Raw genomic sequence first — 16,044 nt, forward strand, 5'->3', positions numbered from 1 at the left:
AGGTTCCAGTTTTCCTAGAATTAGACGATAAAATGGGAATATCCCCTTTCGCAAAATAGGTCTGCATTTCCTCTACATTTGCAGCAAAACAACATTCCGTCCAATGGCTTTTGGGGTATGTATTTTTCACATGCGACCACGTGTTACAACAATTTTATCATATCTAGCAAAGGTCCGTTATTTTATACAATGATTGCACTGTACGTTATTTTCTGAGTGATTTTGAAAATAGCAACACCCAAAGCAGATCGCCGATAGTTATCTGTAAATAATTACGTTGTGTAAATACAACGATGTTATATATATAACCAAATGTGGCACGTGTCTGGAAAAGTATGGTTAGTAAAAATGTGGTTGCGTCTATGGGCAAGACACTTTAGTTTTTACCCCGAAGGTACTAGTCAGAATTTGTGTAACATGATGTTAGCCTTTATTATATACATATTGTGAACGCTATAGACGCTCAGGACATGCTCAGGACATGCCTTCCGTATGTTGGTCAGTGAGGTAGGCCAAGCTGCTTTAAGGAGATCCCGTCTCAGAATAACCCTGTCTGTCTCAGAATAACCCTGTCTGTTCGTAGGCAATACACACACCCACACCCCACTCCTCCACTCCTATAAAATAACCACACACACAAGAAAAATGATGAAAGGAGCCATTGTTTTGATTGTAAGTTCATGCAAAAACAAGGAATACTCATAAATACTACAGTACATGTTTTAATTTGTTATATGTATATAGCATTTTATTGATGGAATGTGTCTTGCAGTCGTTTAAGTTCTACCTTCTTGATAAAGTCTCAGTCATCAGCAAATCTGGATTTTTTACTGTTTTAATAATACTATACATGTATTGTAATTTTCGCACAGACTACATTAACAGATTAATTGAAAATTGCCAATGTCTTAGCTGAGGCTGGCATTGTCCCTCATCATGTTTTTCAACCCCTGGCTACACCTCCACTGAATAGTTCCATACATTTGTCTCTGTCTCATGCACTCCATTGACAATGCTTTGTACTAATCTTCATCCTCTCATGGGCTCACATCATCTTTCCTTACATTGAACTTTCATCTCTGTGACAGCAACCTTTCTTGTTCTTGGAAATATAAATTTTTGGTCAAGATGTATGCCAGCTTCCAATCTCCTACCTGGTCTAGGATCGCAAAAGCTGTTTCCTCTGATCTGGATGTCACTGTCTCATCTGGTTCCTCCTTTACAAAACAGATCTGATCATGTGTTTGTTTTGACTTTGGTTGAATAACCTTGTTCTTTTGCTCCCTTTAAAATGATAGTTGCCAGCTTCCTTAAAACTTAGTTGTGGTATCTCCTCTGTGATTTTGCTGTAAGGTTCCTATCTGTCCACACATATGCAAGGGGCAATCTGGTATTTCTAGGAGGTTCCATCTATGTTGTGTGTAGTGTATCATACAAAGACCAAAGGGGAAACTGCAGTTGGAATTGAGGGTACATTATTCAAAAGTCAGTAAAATTGTATAGGTTGTATTTAGAGTTTGAACTTCAGATGTAAGGATATGTATTACAGTACATGTATCTATCTGGCAATAAGCCTACAGGGGCACCCATAGATAATGCTTTGAAGTAAGATTATAAATAATTGCTGTTATGAGCCTAACCCTTAACTGATTTAGAAGTGATTTGTTTGGCCCCTTAGACTTATTGTAAAATAAAGATAATGGTGTAAAGTGTCAGTCTTTTTTTTTGTCTTTACATGTTTTGGACATTTGCATGCAATACTAACTGTAAGCTTGTTTAGCATAACAAAAAAATTAAGAGAAATGAAGAAAAAGAAACAATGTTCATAGGTTTCATATTCATTCTCTCACATTTTTAATTAGTATTTGTTGTTACACGTATAGTTACCTGTTCAATAAATGATGCCAAAGTTTGACTTTTACCAATTAAATAAGAGAAAAATGTTCAATAAAATTTCACTGGGGAAGAAAAAAACAAAAATCAAGTTGGATCATATATATTTGTTCATTTTATATGAGATTTTATGAAACAAATCTTGGAAGCTTTTGTATTTGTGACCTTTGATGAGCAAAAGTAAAACTTCAAGATGAGTGTCATCAATCTCCTTTGAAATGAAAACAAATGACTTTTGATATCTTTTATCACAAAGCCAGAAAAGTTACATTTTGGGAGGTGTAAAGTAAAAATGTGAAGGACAGAATCGAGTGGAAGCAGCCATTTTGGTTCACCATTATCAATTCATGATGTAACATCATTGTGCATATCATGACATCATAGTTGTTTTCTGACTGGAGCTGCTAAAGACAAATATTCCTGAGTATAGCGACATAAACAAAAATATTACATAGGTGAAATCACTGGATGACAGGAAGATTATATACCGGTAATACATTTTTTTTTTGGTTCCAAATTTTGTTGTGTTCAGCTCATCAAGATGAGAATTGGTGGAATTGATAACTACTGTAAGACAATTTCTAAGGTGATGTAATAAAAAGTTACATTGTCACCAAAATGGCTGCCAAATGGAGGCTTATGATTAGTCAAAATTTAGATATTTTTCAATTTTCGTGAGAGTGATGTCCCTTTTCTGATTCTGACTGAAGGGGTAGACTGGCAGACTTATGTAATAGATCCTGTTACAATTAATACTTCTGTCTTCTCTGTCTTGCTCTTTTTTCTGTTAATTCTCCTGTCTTGGTACATTTACCTGTCCTCGTATGAACAGGGTGATGCATTACAAATACCTTAAACCATGTTAGAAAATAAATTATTTAATAGAAAATATTTGGTTCCAAATCCTGATTTGAAAAATGCTCTGGGTATTTTAAGTAAAATTATCATGAATGACTTTTGAAATTATCAAGAGTAAAACAAACAAAAAAAAGTCATCTAATTCAAACCAAGGAAACAAAATGTAGTTGAGATAAATTGGATCCATTTCTAAGGTCAAGTGTAGTCAAGTGGAAAATACAATAATTAACTTGTTTGAATTCAATATAAGTATCATTGTTATAAATGATAAAACATCATTTATTTGTTAATTGATTTTCACCAAAAGCCTTTCTGTGATTTCTGTCATTATGACAGTGAGTTATGACACAGTTGGTGAGTCATTCATATTGTCCCTCCGTCATTATATCTATGAAATCTTGTTTCCATTCCTGATCTGCACCAGAACTCTGAAGAACAATATTTTTAATCTCGTCCTCCCCATCCTGCAGTCTTCCCATGTAATATTAGCATTTGTGCATGCTCAAGACTGTGTAGTTTAGGTGGCCAATATTGGTTTGCCTATTTCTTTGATACCTGAAATCAGTACAAAGCATGTTTATCTGGTCATCATCACAAACCAGAACAGTAGTTATATATTATAAGCACGTTGGAGACTTCTCAACAAGCCTTTCCCAACATCACAAGACCACTGAATTACAATTATTATTTATGTGTATACCTTGAAATATATAGCATACTGACTTCATTTATTAAATGTAGATGCACTACAATCTGAATTCCCTTAACTCCTTTCATTGTAACCCAGACTTAGGTTAAAGTTAAATAGTTATCACTTTGTCTGTGTATGCATGCAGACTGAAAAATTTTTTACTTCAGTCTTTCGTAATTAACTAAATTTCTAATTATATTCACTTTATTAATTAAGAGTGCAATAAGATTTTACAGTAGAATATTTCAAATTGAGCTGAATTAAAAAGAAAAGAAAAATATTGTGTTATAAGGTATATAATTGAAATACAGTTAAGGTTGGAGTTTATTTCTCAGTTAAAACAATTTCTTTGTAAAAACTTTCTTGTTTTAAAACATATTTCCAAGGAACAGTGTATTGTAACATGGTAATGTAAACTTTGTAAGTACTGAAGTAATCCTGAATACTAGGTGGTCCAGTGTGTTTAAAGTTCTGTGTTTAAAGTTCTGTGTGATTCATGTAACTGGCTATTTACTACCTACTCTAATTTTAGTCCTTCTTATTTTTGGCTTAGGGGAATGTAGGTACATGTATGTAAAATTGCTTATGTCAGTTGAGATAGGACTTAGCTAAAAGTTTCACTACTGATGATGTCCAGTGATGACAGTCTCCGCTGGGCAGAGACAGTTACAGTAGTACTGTTAATGTCCAGTGATGACGTCTGCTCACGGCTGACAGTTTTTGTGTTTACAAGGTGGAGTGTAGGACTGCAGGAACACGTTATCATTTATCATTACAGCTTGCTAAGATGTTACAGGTGTCGGGATGTTGCTGGGCGAAGTTCAGGCCCTGGAGAAACATCTTGATGATACTGACACATATTATTATACCTCCCATATTACACCTTAGATAAGGCCACAATATAATAAATTCTTGGTTAATGTGGTCAAAGGTTTGATGATGCTCTTCATAACAAATATTGTTTGGTAATAGTGTTAGCCTCATCTATCATATATTAATCCCCAAATTTTAAAATGATAATGCTATCAAATGCAATCAATTACATTTTAATGTAATACATTTTTAAAATAATAGCTGTGTAGTGTCTAATTGATTAATTCTAAAATAAGATAAATCATTATAGAATCTCTCAAAATAAATAACCTCTGGGTACTGTTGGTACATTATTCTATTTCAAGGCCTTGCTTTATATAATGTAACAAATAAGTAAAAATGGATTAATGAAATGTACCTGTAAAATAAAGGAATGTGGAGAAAAAAAGATAATTTTCATGGTTTATCATAAATAGTATTAGATTTATAAGCAACAGCATGTAGTTTATTATTCCAAAGTTGAGTTTGAAATATATATATTGGCAATTATAGTGTATATCCATGTGGGCATCAAATTACATTGTTTCTAAAAGCAGATCTGTGTTATGTGCGTGGCCTGATACAGGAGTGCTCTCTACATTTACAACCTGTTGGCCTGTGGCTATGAGTGTTCACTTCTGAAGCTTTGTGTCTGATGTTTGAATTCCCTTTAACTGATGTCATCCATGTTTACATGAGAAAGACATACTTTATTACCACTCGATGCAGTTCTAGAAGGTTCAGGCACAAGTTTTAGCTTTGCTATATAAACACAGTGCTGCACTGCTAGAACCATAGCTGTATACACTTGTTGGTACTTATTTTCAAAGACACTTCAAGAACTTTCCTGTTGTAACCGGAGTTGTGACGTGATCAGGAACATTAAAAATGTCGATGGTCAGACATATACCAGTGCGTTGGGAATCAGATTACTGGTCTAGGCCTTACATGTTTCCCAACTCCACGCTTTCATCCAGTTCAGGATTTCCTTCTCATCCTCCTCCAAGCTACCCTATGCCATTGTCACCAGTTTGGACCTCTTCTGGATTAAATGAATCAACCTTCCCTTTGGAAAATCCCAGTCGCAGATGGAATTTCCAGGAAGATAGTAACCAGATGTCTAACATAAACCAGGAAATGAAACGGATGAGTACTGAAATGAATCGTATGATGCAAAATATGCATAGTCAATTTCCAGTACCATCTACTGTAGATGACTGGAGACTGACGGAAAACTTTCGCATGGACAACCCTATCAGGGAAGATCATGATGGTGCTCGTAAATTTCACCTGCAGTTTGATGTCCGACAATTTAAACCAGAGGAAATTACTGTTAAAACAAATGGAAACCAACTCACTGTGCAGGCAAAACACGAGGAAAATGATGGAGGGAAAAATGTTCATCGGGAATATTGTCGCCAGTATGTCATTCCCCGGGAAGTCAATCCAGAACATCTTATTTCAAAGTTGAGCACTGGAGGTATGCTGACGATTGAGGCCCCTCTTCCTGCTCTGCAAGGACCACGGGACAAAATGATTCCCATTGAGCACAAAAAGTAAACATGTCAAGATTGTGTCGAGTACATTTTAATTTCAGTGTTAATGACTTAACAGTGCCACTGCAACTGAATTCATTAATTTTCTTATCAGCTTATCATTACAAAATCATAGTATTTATTATTTAAGCTAAATGTTGTCTCTGTTTACCTGGTATATTATAGATAGTGGAGTATAATGCATTACTGTATCATCTTGTGGTTTTAATTTGTGTCCATTTATTCATTTACCATTTTTGTGTTTTTATAATTTTTAGTACTGAATTTAACTACTGAACAAAAACATTGAAATTATAACATTTCCATTAGATTATAACCTTTTAAGTGTTCAAAATAGGAATGATAGTGCATTATATTGTAAGGATATAATTGTTAAAAATATATTTATATGATGATTTAATTGCCAAAGATAAAAAATCCAGGTACATTTATGATAATTAAATTGGTATAGGGGGGGGGGGGGGGGGGGGGGGGGGATAAAAAAAAAAAAAAAACATAAACCCATGTATTTGATTTTATTACCTGCTACTGAAATATGTTCATCTTGTGGAAATTTTTGCCATGGTTGTAAATGCATTATGTGATTGAATATTGCAGTACTTGACCAAAATAGTTATATTTGTAAACATGTTGATATTTTTTGTTTACTAGTTTTCTTTATAGTATCTGTTAAGTTTCATGCAGAAGTGTACTCGACATGAATTTATGTATACACCTAAATTCATCGTGTTGGAATGTGGTCGATTTTTACTGCTACTGCCTAAAGGCCATTCTATTTCTCAGATGCGGTGAAGGTATTTAAAAGTCTTAAATTTGGAAGCTGTTCAATTAAAAAATGTGCATTTTGAAGCTGCAGTGCACAAAAATAGGATAGGATTGGAATACCAGAATGATAATTACATGTATCTAGTAGGCTGGATTCCAAGATAACTTTTTGGCGATGATTTTAGAGTTTGGTGATTGCAGATGAGGCACCTCTGCGTTTTATATTGAATTATTTTCACAAGTGGCTGTAGATAATTTTACTTGTGTGAAGAAACAGGTTTGACAAAAAAACACTTATATTTGAATTTTCATGTTGTTCCAGTAATATTTAATGATTAAGGTCACATATAAATCTTCAAGTCTTAATTTTTGCTGACAATATACATGTGATTAGAATCAGTTTACAATATGAGTTCTTTTCCTGAAAAAAATTGTCAAGGTTTTAAAAAGTGAAGTTCCAGAAAGAGAATTGTGGTGCTATTAAATAAATCATACTCAATTTTTAACTTGTACATGTGAGACATATATTTTATTTTCATTCATTTGTAATGAATTCAGTTTCTAAATGTTCTGTAACGATGATCCAAGCATAGTTAACGTGATCTATTTAAACTCTCTGTACATGTGATGTTTAGTGGTATAATAGCATATCCTACGTAAATGTATGTAAATATAAGTTTTCGGTATACAGAGTATTTTATCCAGTCTGATTATCTTGTATTCATAAGTTGATATTATGTGTTTATGTTTTACATGGATATTACATGTATGTAAAATAAAATTGCTTCATTCATAATATACACTTGGTTGTTAATTCGGTCTTCTGTCTTGTGACACAGTGTTATTGTGTAAAGTATGTTTGTCAGGAGACGCAGTGTAAATGTCTGGAGGCAGAGTCTGTCTGCTTTTCTACCTACTGTATCTGTAGGAAAATCAGTTTTGTCTAGGTCATACATTTATCATATAACTATATGCCAGGAGCTTTATATATTCCCGCATAAAACAAAGACCATAGAATTACTGACATAGAATAAATTTTCATTTGATTGACTTGTGTATTTTGTGTAGTAGGGACATTAGGAAGTATTTATAAGACACAAAATTTGGTGGTAGTTCCAAATATCTCGGCATGATTGTTTTCTAGGTTTGTCTGCTGTGAGCTAATATTGAGTGGAGTTGTCACATGCTTTTCAGAGAAAATCTGGTAAATTGTCAACCAAGACAGCACAAAACAGTCGATGTACTTACATTCCTAATATTACTTCCTTATAAACACAAGATGGTCAATTACAACAAGTCATCAATTGTCTACTAAAGCTGGCTTTCTAATGTTGTTAATCATAAAATTTGCTGACTGTTTTCATTGTTTATAGAACGTGAGTGCGTTCATTGTTTATAGAACGCGAGTACTCTTTCATGGTATTGAAATGTTTTCTTTCACTATTTATAACTTAACCCTAAAATGCCTCACTTACCAAGAATTATCATGAATTCAGGATCTGAGATTTTATGAAATGAGTCTTAAAACTTTTTATTCTTGGGAGTTCAAATGGCAAACAAAAATGAAAACTTTGATAGGTGTTTGATAAATTCTTTAATTAAAATAAAAACAGATTTAAAACGCTTTTTACCACATAACTCAGAAAAGTTACATTTAGACAGGTTTTAAAGTCAAAATATAGAGACCCAAGTTACATAGACTTGATGTCATTATTCATGTCATGATGTCAAAGTGGATTTCTGACTGGTCCAACCAATGGAAAACACTACAGGGTATAGTACACTAGGCATAACATCCCTCAATGTCTAAATCGTTTCATTCCTGATAAACCTTTTGTGGATACAAATGTATACAAGAGGGCTGATCCATTTAATAAAGGTGAGAGGAGTTAGTCCAACACAAGAGCTTTTTCTTTTTATGCAAATTTAATGACAGTGAAGTTTACATGACTCAAGGGCCAAAAAATAAGTTTTTTTATTGTATCCAATTAACATTATATCATTGTCGATAATTCATAAGTTACTAGTGATTGACTAAACATGGAATTACTAGATAATTTATGATGTAGAGGTTAATATTTTCAATGCTTCTGCTAAAAATACATTCCTCCTCCAAGAAAAACTCATTTCCTGAAGGTTTTATGTCTACATTCAGGGCATTGAAGATGTAAATATTAGGTCTCCTTAGACAAAGTCTCAAGTGGCCTTTAGTTGCCTTTTGTCTGTTGTTATGCAACGTCCGTCATCATCCATAAACGATTGACATTTTTAACTTCTTAAAAATTCACGAACCAATTTAAATGAAATCAACAGAAACCTTTCAAGGCTAAAGAAGAACCAAAACTATGAGTCTCTGGGGCCACCCACGAGGGACATAAGGGGCTGGGCTGAAAGGGTCAAAATGCTTCATATTTAAAAAATGTTCCTCTCAAGGTCCAAATATAGCAATATTAAATACTCTTTATGGATGGAAGGACCTTAAAGTGCTTTAATTTATCAATATATCTGAAAGTTAGTGGCTCCTAGGTATTAATCGGTGAGGCCAAAAGGGATGAAAATGATGACAAATTTAATTAATATTCTATTTTTCTCAACACCCAGATATGGTCAAATCAGTTCTATTCTTGGAAGGTTTTGTGTTGCTTTACCAATATGAATTTGATATCTCAAGGGTGTCACATTTCTGCCTGGGGAGAGGGTAAAATTTACTCTAGTTTATACAGAAAAATAACACTTCTGAGCATAATTTCTTTTTGTTAAAATTTGGTTTGAAGTTAGGCAGTTTCTGTTTGCATTACATGAAAATTGTAAAATGCTACAACTGGAGTGACGGTTAGGCCCTTTATTCTCTTGTTAAACACCTCTACTAGGGATCAAACCCTGAGCACCTCTGCTTTACGAGACTAACTTTATGCTGAGAGAGCTGAAGAGAAAATTCTGATTTAAACTGAGCTGGTAGGCCCTTTATTTTCTTGTTAAACACCTCCTAGGGATCAAACCCTGAGCACCTCTGCTTTACGAGGCTAACTTTATGCTGAGAGAGCTGAAGAGAAAATTCTGATTTAAACTGAGCTGGTAGGCCCTTTATTTTCTTGTTAAACACCTCTACTAGGGATCAAACCCTGAGCACCTCTGCTTTACGAGGCTAACTTTATGCTGAGAGAGCTGAAGAGAAAATTCTGATTTAAACTGAGCTGGTAGGCCCTTTATTTTCTTGTTAAACACCTCTACTAGGGATCAAACCCTGAGCACCTCTGCTTTACGAGACTAACTTTATGCTGAGAGAGATGAAGAGAAAATTCTGATTTAAACTGAGCTGGTATGTAAAGGAACTTATATTTTGCCAGGGTAAAATTGATAAACTGTTTCATCACACATTAGTTCAAAGTATCTAGATCTTTGCACAGATAAAAAAACTGAGATTGAAAAGTAACAACAACTGTGCATGTCACACTGTACAATTAATATACATTGTAAGGTTATTGGACTTACTTCCCGGTAGATTTATTATATCAAAGATTTAAACACATTTATATGTATCCTGTAATACCGTCACAAACACTTGACTCTTCACCTTAGTCAAGAGGTGACCTTTTTACAGAACAATGAAATAGCATATATTTTTAAGTTTTACCAAACAATATGAATGGACATAGATTTATTACCAGGCAAAAGCTTATCATTTAATAAGTACAGAATATACAGCTTTCTCCTGAAAACATTTTGATTTAGAATCAATCTTTTAATTGTGCTTTGACAAGCAAATATTTTTTGGTGGTTCTCACCATACTTTTTGTTTTTGAAATATTTTAGATTAGACTATCTTAAATCTGTTAGGTACTTTTACCTCATTGGATCTTTAGTATTCCTTCAGTGTTGTTAGTAATAGACATGAATTATACTTAACTTCTGTAGATTTCTGTAAGTTTATATATTATCTAACAGTCAGAGGATCTATATGTTTGACAATTATCTTCATATTGCTGACGATATGATCATTTAATACTAAGCAAATTTAACAGAATGGTAAGGGTATCCCCATTCTCATTACAATAGGTTGTCAAGCTGATTCTGTTGTGAATCAGTGATCAATAGTGATAATTCCAGTGATGGGTTCTCAGCTTTTAAACACATGATTTGAGAAATTGAGATACATGTTTAAATCTGTGCATATGAATGAAAAAAATGCTTGAAATTGGTACATTTATAAGTGATTTAATTCATACTTAAAATTATTTTTAATTTCAATTTTCTTGTAACTTGCATCATACTGAAGTATTGCTGTTAGATTTGCACCAGAGATGACCTTCATCATAAGGATATCTCCATTGCCTCTAAGTGATTTCAACCAGACGAGTGTTGGTCTATGCTACTGCAGTTTCGTGCGAGAGGAAAAGCACGATAGGTTGTTGTGACTTATCCTTTCCACTTAACATATTTTGTGCTTTCTATCATATACATGGCAACTGTTCTACATTTCAACAGAATTACCTGTCATGAGTAATGGTCTGTGGTAATAGTTTATATTTGACTTTAATATAACTGTACATTTCCTACTTTTCACTTGTTAATTTTAGAATTCTGACATATGTAGGTATTGATTTTAATGTTTTCAGGGCCTGAGTACAGGACACGACCAGATCACTGTACCCAATGACCCCTATAGTGATGTCACTGATGACTGCAGAGTATGGCTGGGTAACCTTGACTCCAGACTTACAGAGTATGTATAAATGTGGACTGAGATAATCCTTCTGTGTGTCATACAAATATAGAGTCTGCTTAATATCTCATTCAAAGCCATCATATCGGTTATATTTATAAATGATTGCTAAACCTTAACGTTTTATTCTCTATAATTTTCTATGGTCATTAAAGTATGAAATTCCAGATATTTGCCCCAGAACAATAGTTACCTATCAACATCTTGATGTTGACTGCTTACCTCATAGCTCATTACTGTTAAGTACTTCCCGTTTCTTGTAAACAAGTACAAAAAATTGTCTTGTATTTTATGCTATACAATTGGTTTATATTGTCATGAATAGTGACAGAATAATAAGAATGTTGCTGATGCATGTGGCTTCCTGTACGTAGTGAATCTATATAGGTGTAAAGTGATGAGGTATATATACATGTATATACTGATAGATGGATATGTACATCATTTCTTTATGAATATGGTGCCATAAGCTTAGAAAAAACCTCTCAATATATCGTACTTTTACTTGAAAAAACTGAATGCATTTCATAAAGAATGATGTGTTTTGTTTATCTCTGAGTATGTTTTGTAGGAAACCCCAAACTAAAAAGTCAACATAATTTTAACTCCTCTGTTTTGCAGGTTTTCTCTGTTAAAAGTGTTGCAAAAGTATGGCCCCTTGAAGAGATTTGACTTTCTACTCCATAAGTCTGGTCCCGATGTTGGCAAACCTCGTGGATACTGTTTTGTCAGCTACCAACACAGAAAGGTATTCCATATTAGCTGAACCAATTATGAAACAAGTTTTGCCTCTTTTCAAAAGGTCCACCCACTATTAATCAAGCCACATCCATGATTTCCAACTATTTACCAGCTCTCAGACACTTTTCAAACTACACACCCATGATATCTTACTATTTAGGAGGTCTCAGACACTTACCTATAAAACCCTACATCATAAAATCTTAGTATTTATAGAATAGCTACTATTTTTCAAGCCACACCCATGGTTTCCTATTGTAATCATAGACTTCTATACACATAGCTGGTAGAACAAGGACTACCCAACACTGGATTATGAGATGGTTATTATCTTTCCAGGATGCTGAAAGGGCAGTGAAAGGTCTCAATGGAAAGCATGCCTTGTCTAAGCGGATGATTGTTAAATGGGCTCATGCTGAAAAAAATGTGAGTAACAGTATGAAGAAAATTACTTAATTCAATTGAAACATGTATGATATAATATACTCTTTGTGTTACCTACTTGTATGTATGACATGACCCTATTTGTCACCTCACAGTATGACTGTTATTGGTATATCAGTTTTTTACCTGTTTATGTATGATTGTATTTGTTTTCTGTACAATTTTTATTGTATATATACATGATAAACAGTTTTTATTACCTGTACATGTACATGAATAACTATATCTGTTACCTGCTCATGTATGACTATTTTTTACCTGTTTGTAATAATTGTGTTTGCTATATGTACATGGATACGGTTAACTCTTTTCTTTACCTATACTTGTATGACCCTATTTGTTACCTATATACATGTACGACACTTTTTGTTACCTATACATGTATGAGACTATTTGTTACCTGCACATGTATGACACTATTTGTTACCTGCACATGTATAAACATATTTGTTACCTGTACATGTATAAACATGTCTGTTACCTGCACATGTATAAACATATCTGTTACCTGTACATGTTTAACCTAATTGGTTACGTATACATGTATGATCGACAAGGTATATACTCTAATTTTTGTTACCTATACATGTAGGAGACTATTTGTTACCTGCACATGTATGACACTATTTGTTACCTGCACATGTATAAACATATTTGTTACCTGTACATGTATAAACATATCTGTTACCTGTACATGTTTACCTAATTGGTTACGTATACATGTATGATCAACCAGGTATACACTCTAATTGATGCAATCTGACCCTTCCAACAGGATCTGGAGCCTGTACCTAGACTCAGTGCAAAGAAAGATCCTGTTACCTTCAACACAGCAGAAGATCATCACAGGTGAGATTTTGTGATTTTGTAGCCAAGACATGCCATACTCCTCACAAATGCCTTACCTTGGATCTGAAACCATACTTCATATTCTTAGTATCACATATCAATAGGTCTGTGTAGGGGAAAATTCATTCACTTCATGCATATCCCATGTCACTACTTTTTGTCTGTTCATAAAATTCTTTTTTTTTTTTAACATTAGTATGTATTCATGTACATTTAAGTTGTGTCATCAGTTTTATCAAGAAAGTAAAATCACTAGTATTTTGTTCTGCCTGCAGCTTTTCTCAATTAAGAAATATTGTTTAAAATCAGTACTGAACTGTATTCTGCAAACAGGAAACCCTAAAATCTGACGATGCTTTATTCATTTGATATAGTACCTTATCTTACTAGAATAATTCAGTCACTTTAAATGCAGTTACCAACAGCCAAAACGAAAGCACCTCATGCGGTCAGTCTTATCAAACAACACTTACAATTGTAACTGGTCTTCAATCACCTGACTATTTACTTTCACATATATTGGAAGCACATAAAGAGTTTTTTAAGCTCTCCAAAAATTTTCAGAGGTGCATATAGCCGCCACCTTGACTGTACGCAAGTGCATCTGTCATTCCATCCATCCTTTCTTGCAATGGAGTTGTTCTCGAAGAGCATTCATCAATTTCACTGATACTCTTGTCATTCTGTAATTTCACTTCCAGTGGACTTTTTCTAGCAATGCCTTCTCTCTTCATTGTCCTAGCACAGCATGTAGTTTCTTCCCATGATATTATACTTCACCTGGATTAATGGAGTTGTGATTTCAGGATAAAATTTCATTTTTTATTTGAATCTCCATGCTATGACATCAAATTCAGTGATGAACCCAGCAGACATTAATGTCTTTAGCCTTACAGTTCAGTTAATTCCTTTCCATCCTATACTATGGTAAATCACATATTCTTGCTATTGTAGCATTGTGACACCATCAAAACTTACTAATCATTTGTTAAAAGTTTTTCTCTATATCAGAAGGTTTTCTCTGTTGTAGCCCGGAGAACACCATTAAAGCCATCGAGGAGAAGCTTAGGAATATGGAGGAGACAAGTGGTGATTTTACCATGTCAACAAAACCTGCTGCTCCACCTAGTACTAATCAGCTCAGTGCCATCCACCAACAAACCAAACAAATATCCACATATAAACCACGTTCCTACAATAGGCCTTACACCAACAATAGGCGTGGACGGAGACGATGAGACGTGACTTTTGTTTCCTCTTTGTAACAATCATCCTCCGACAATCTTGTGGTATATAGTAATCTCATTCAGCTTTTTACAAAGCAGGACTGTCACCTATAAAATGTAGTCCATATGGATACTTCAGGATATATGTTTGGAATGTTTGTCCAATCAGCATTGTAAAAACATGTTGTCAAAGCAGAGAAAGTGTTTAAAATGGGAATGTAAAAGTTCTGGGATTTCTCTATCAATTGCAGTGGGATCCTATGTCCATGGAATCACATTGTAAATGATGACATCCGGAAAGCCTTATCATACATTAATATGTTTACTTGTGGTGATATGTGCAATATATAGATAAATTCTGTTTTAGTTTTTAAGTTGATTTAACCAAGTTAAGTAACACCAGGGACTATTGATGTTGGTATGGCAGTATAGTAATAATTGTGTGATAGATTAGGTGGGTAAGTTGTATTTTACTTTGTGTTATATGAAAGGTTTTATGACATATTATTGTACTGATCAGCATAAATCCAAAATCCAGTGTTGTTATCATTGTGACTTGATGTTGGAGATAATAATTAGACTTTACATCGGAGATTATAACTGAAACCCGTGTTGAACTCGCCATATCAGACTTTTCCTTATGCTGTATCTTGCATTGCTGCGTGCTGTATTACCGGTAGTGACAAGAAAACTAGAAAATTTTAATCCATGAGTACTCAAAAAAAGGTCTGTTTTACTCTCCTTCTCAAAGTGTATTTTGAGCTATAGCCAGGCTCTTCTGGGCCAACTTCTCATGTAATTATCCTGATCTCAGCATGTGAACCAATTAAGCTCAAGCCTGTGGGTATTCTGATCAATTTTCAAATGTGAGTCATTTATCCTTTAGATAAGCATTGTTCTTCTGAAGTGCATCCATGGCATACAAATCTGATGCATTTTTGCAAATAAAGATAACCTGTGGCCTATAGATTTTTTTTCTGAGGTAACTCGATCATGACTATAAAGTTATTCAAGGTGATGAATACACAGCTGAGCTGGTAATGAAGTATCTTTTTGATGTTCCATGATCAGCTGATGGCTACAGCCTGTATTAAACAGTGAGTGTGTATGACTGCCTGATATATATGTCTGGCAAAAATCTTATTGGCCTGCTGAAAATTACTCTGAAAATTGATTAAAATAAAATATAGTTAATCAGATTGGACAAAGAGTGAACATATAAGAATTTTCCTTTTTTGACTTTTCAACAATCAACTCAACATACAAAAAGATGCAATATTACTATGTCTACATATTATTTTTGATCTTAGAATCTGTCAGTATTTGATATACATTTTTTGTAATATGTGTTTGACCTATGAACTGTTGAAATAAAATATGGTTTTGATTGCACTGTAGAATTCATTTTTTAAGGTAATCTATGAAAGTTTTGAATAAACTACCCCC

The 16,044-nt window shown here is 33.9% G+C and overlaps 2 protein-coding genes across 2 annotated transcripts; both read left to right on the forward strand.

Moving 5' to 3' along the window:
• The first annotated feature begins 26 nt into the window (after positions 1 to 26).
• LOC132554777 (probable RNA-binding protein 18) lies at positions 27 to 15,958 on the forward strand. The gene is made up of 6 exons (XM_060219088.1): positions 27 to 115; positions 11,232 to 11,338; positions 11,960 to 12,086; positions 12,419 to 12,505; positions 13,299 to 13,372; positions 14,403 to 15,958. Exons 1-6 carry the CDS (start codon positions 104 to 106, stop codon positions 14,608 to 14,610), a joined length of 615 nt encoding a protein of 204 aa, XP_060075071.1. The 5' UTR covers positions 27 to 103; the 3' UTR covers positions 14,611 to 15,958.
• Positions 5,015 to 6,308, forward strand: LOC132554776 (alpha-crystallin A chain-like). Its single transcript, XM_060219087.1, has one exon. The coding sequence runs from the start codon at positions 5,183 to 5,185 to the stop codon at positions 5,852 to 5,854; it is 672 nt and encodes a 223-aa protein (XP_060075070.1). The 5' UTR covers positions 5,015 to 5,182; the 3' UTR covers positions 5,855 to 6,308.
• Positions 15,959 to 16,044: the final 86 nt, after the last annotated feature.

Source organism: Ylistrum balloti, unplaced genomic scaffold, assembly GCF_031769215.1.
Source record: "Ylistrum balloti isolate Yb309-2 unplaced genomic scaffold, AGI_CSIRO_Ybal_v1 Utg370444, whole genome shotgun sequence".
NCBI lineage: Eukaryota > Metazoa > Mollusca > Bivalvia > Pectinida > Pectinidae > Ylistrum > Ylistrum balloti.

What these genes read in the sequence shown, in the direction of transcription:
- LOC132554777 (XM_060219088.1), top strand. An exon ending in TCAGCTACCAACACAGAAAG is followed by an intron (nt 12,087 to 12,418) that starts GTATTCCATATT and finishes TTATCTTTCCAG; the next exon opens with GATGCTGAAAGGGCAGTGAA. An exon ending in ACAGCAGAAGATCATCACAG is followed by an intron (nt 13,373 to 14,402) that starts GTGAGATTTTGT and finishes TCTCTGTTGTAG; the next exon opens with CCCGGAGAACACCATTAAAG.
- LOC132554776 (XM_060219087.1), top strand. Translation starts at nt 5,183, where the DNA reads ATGTCGATGGTCAGACATATACCAGTGCGTTGGGAATCAGATTACTGG.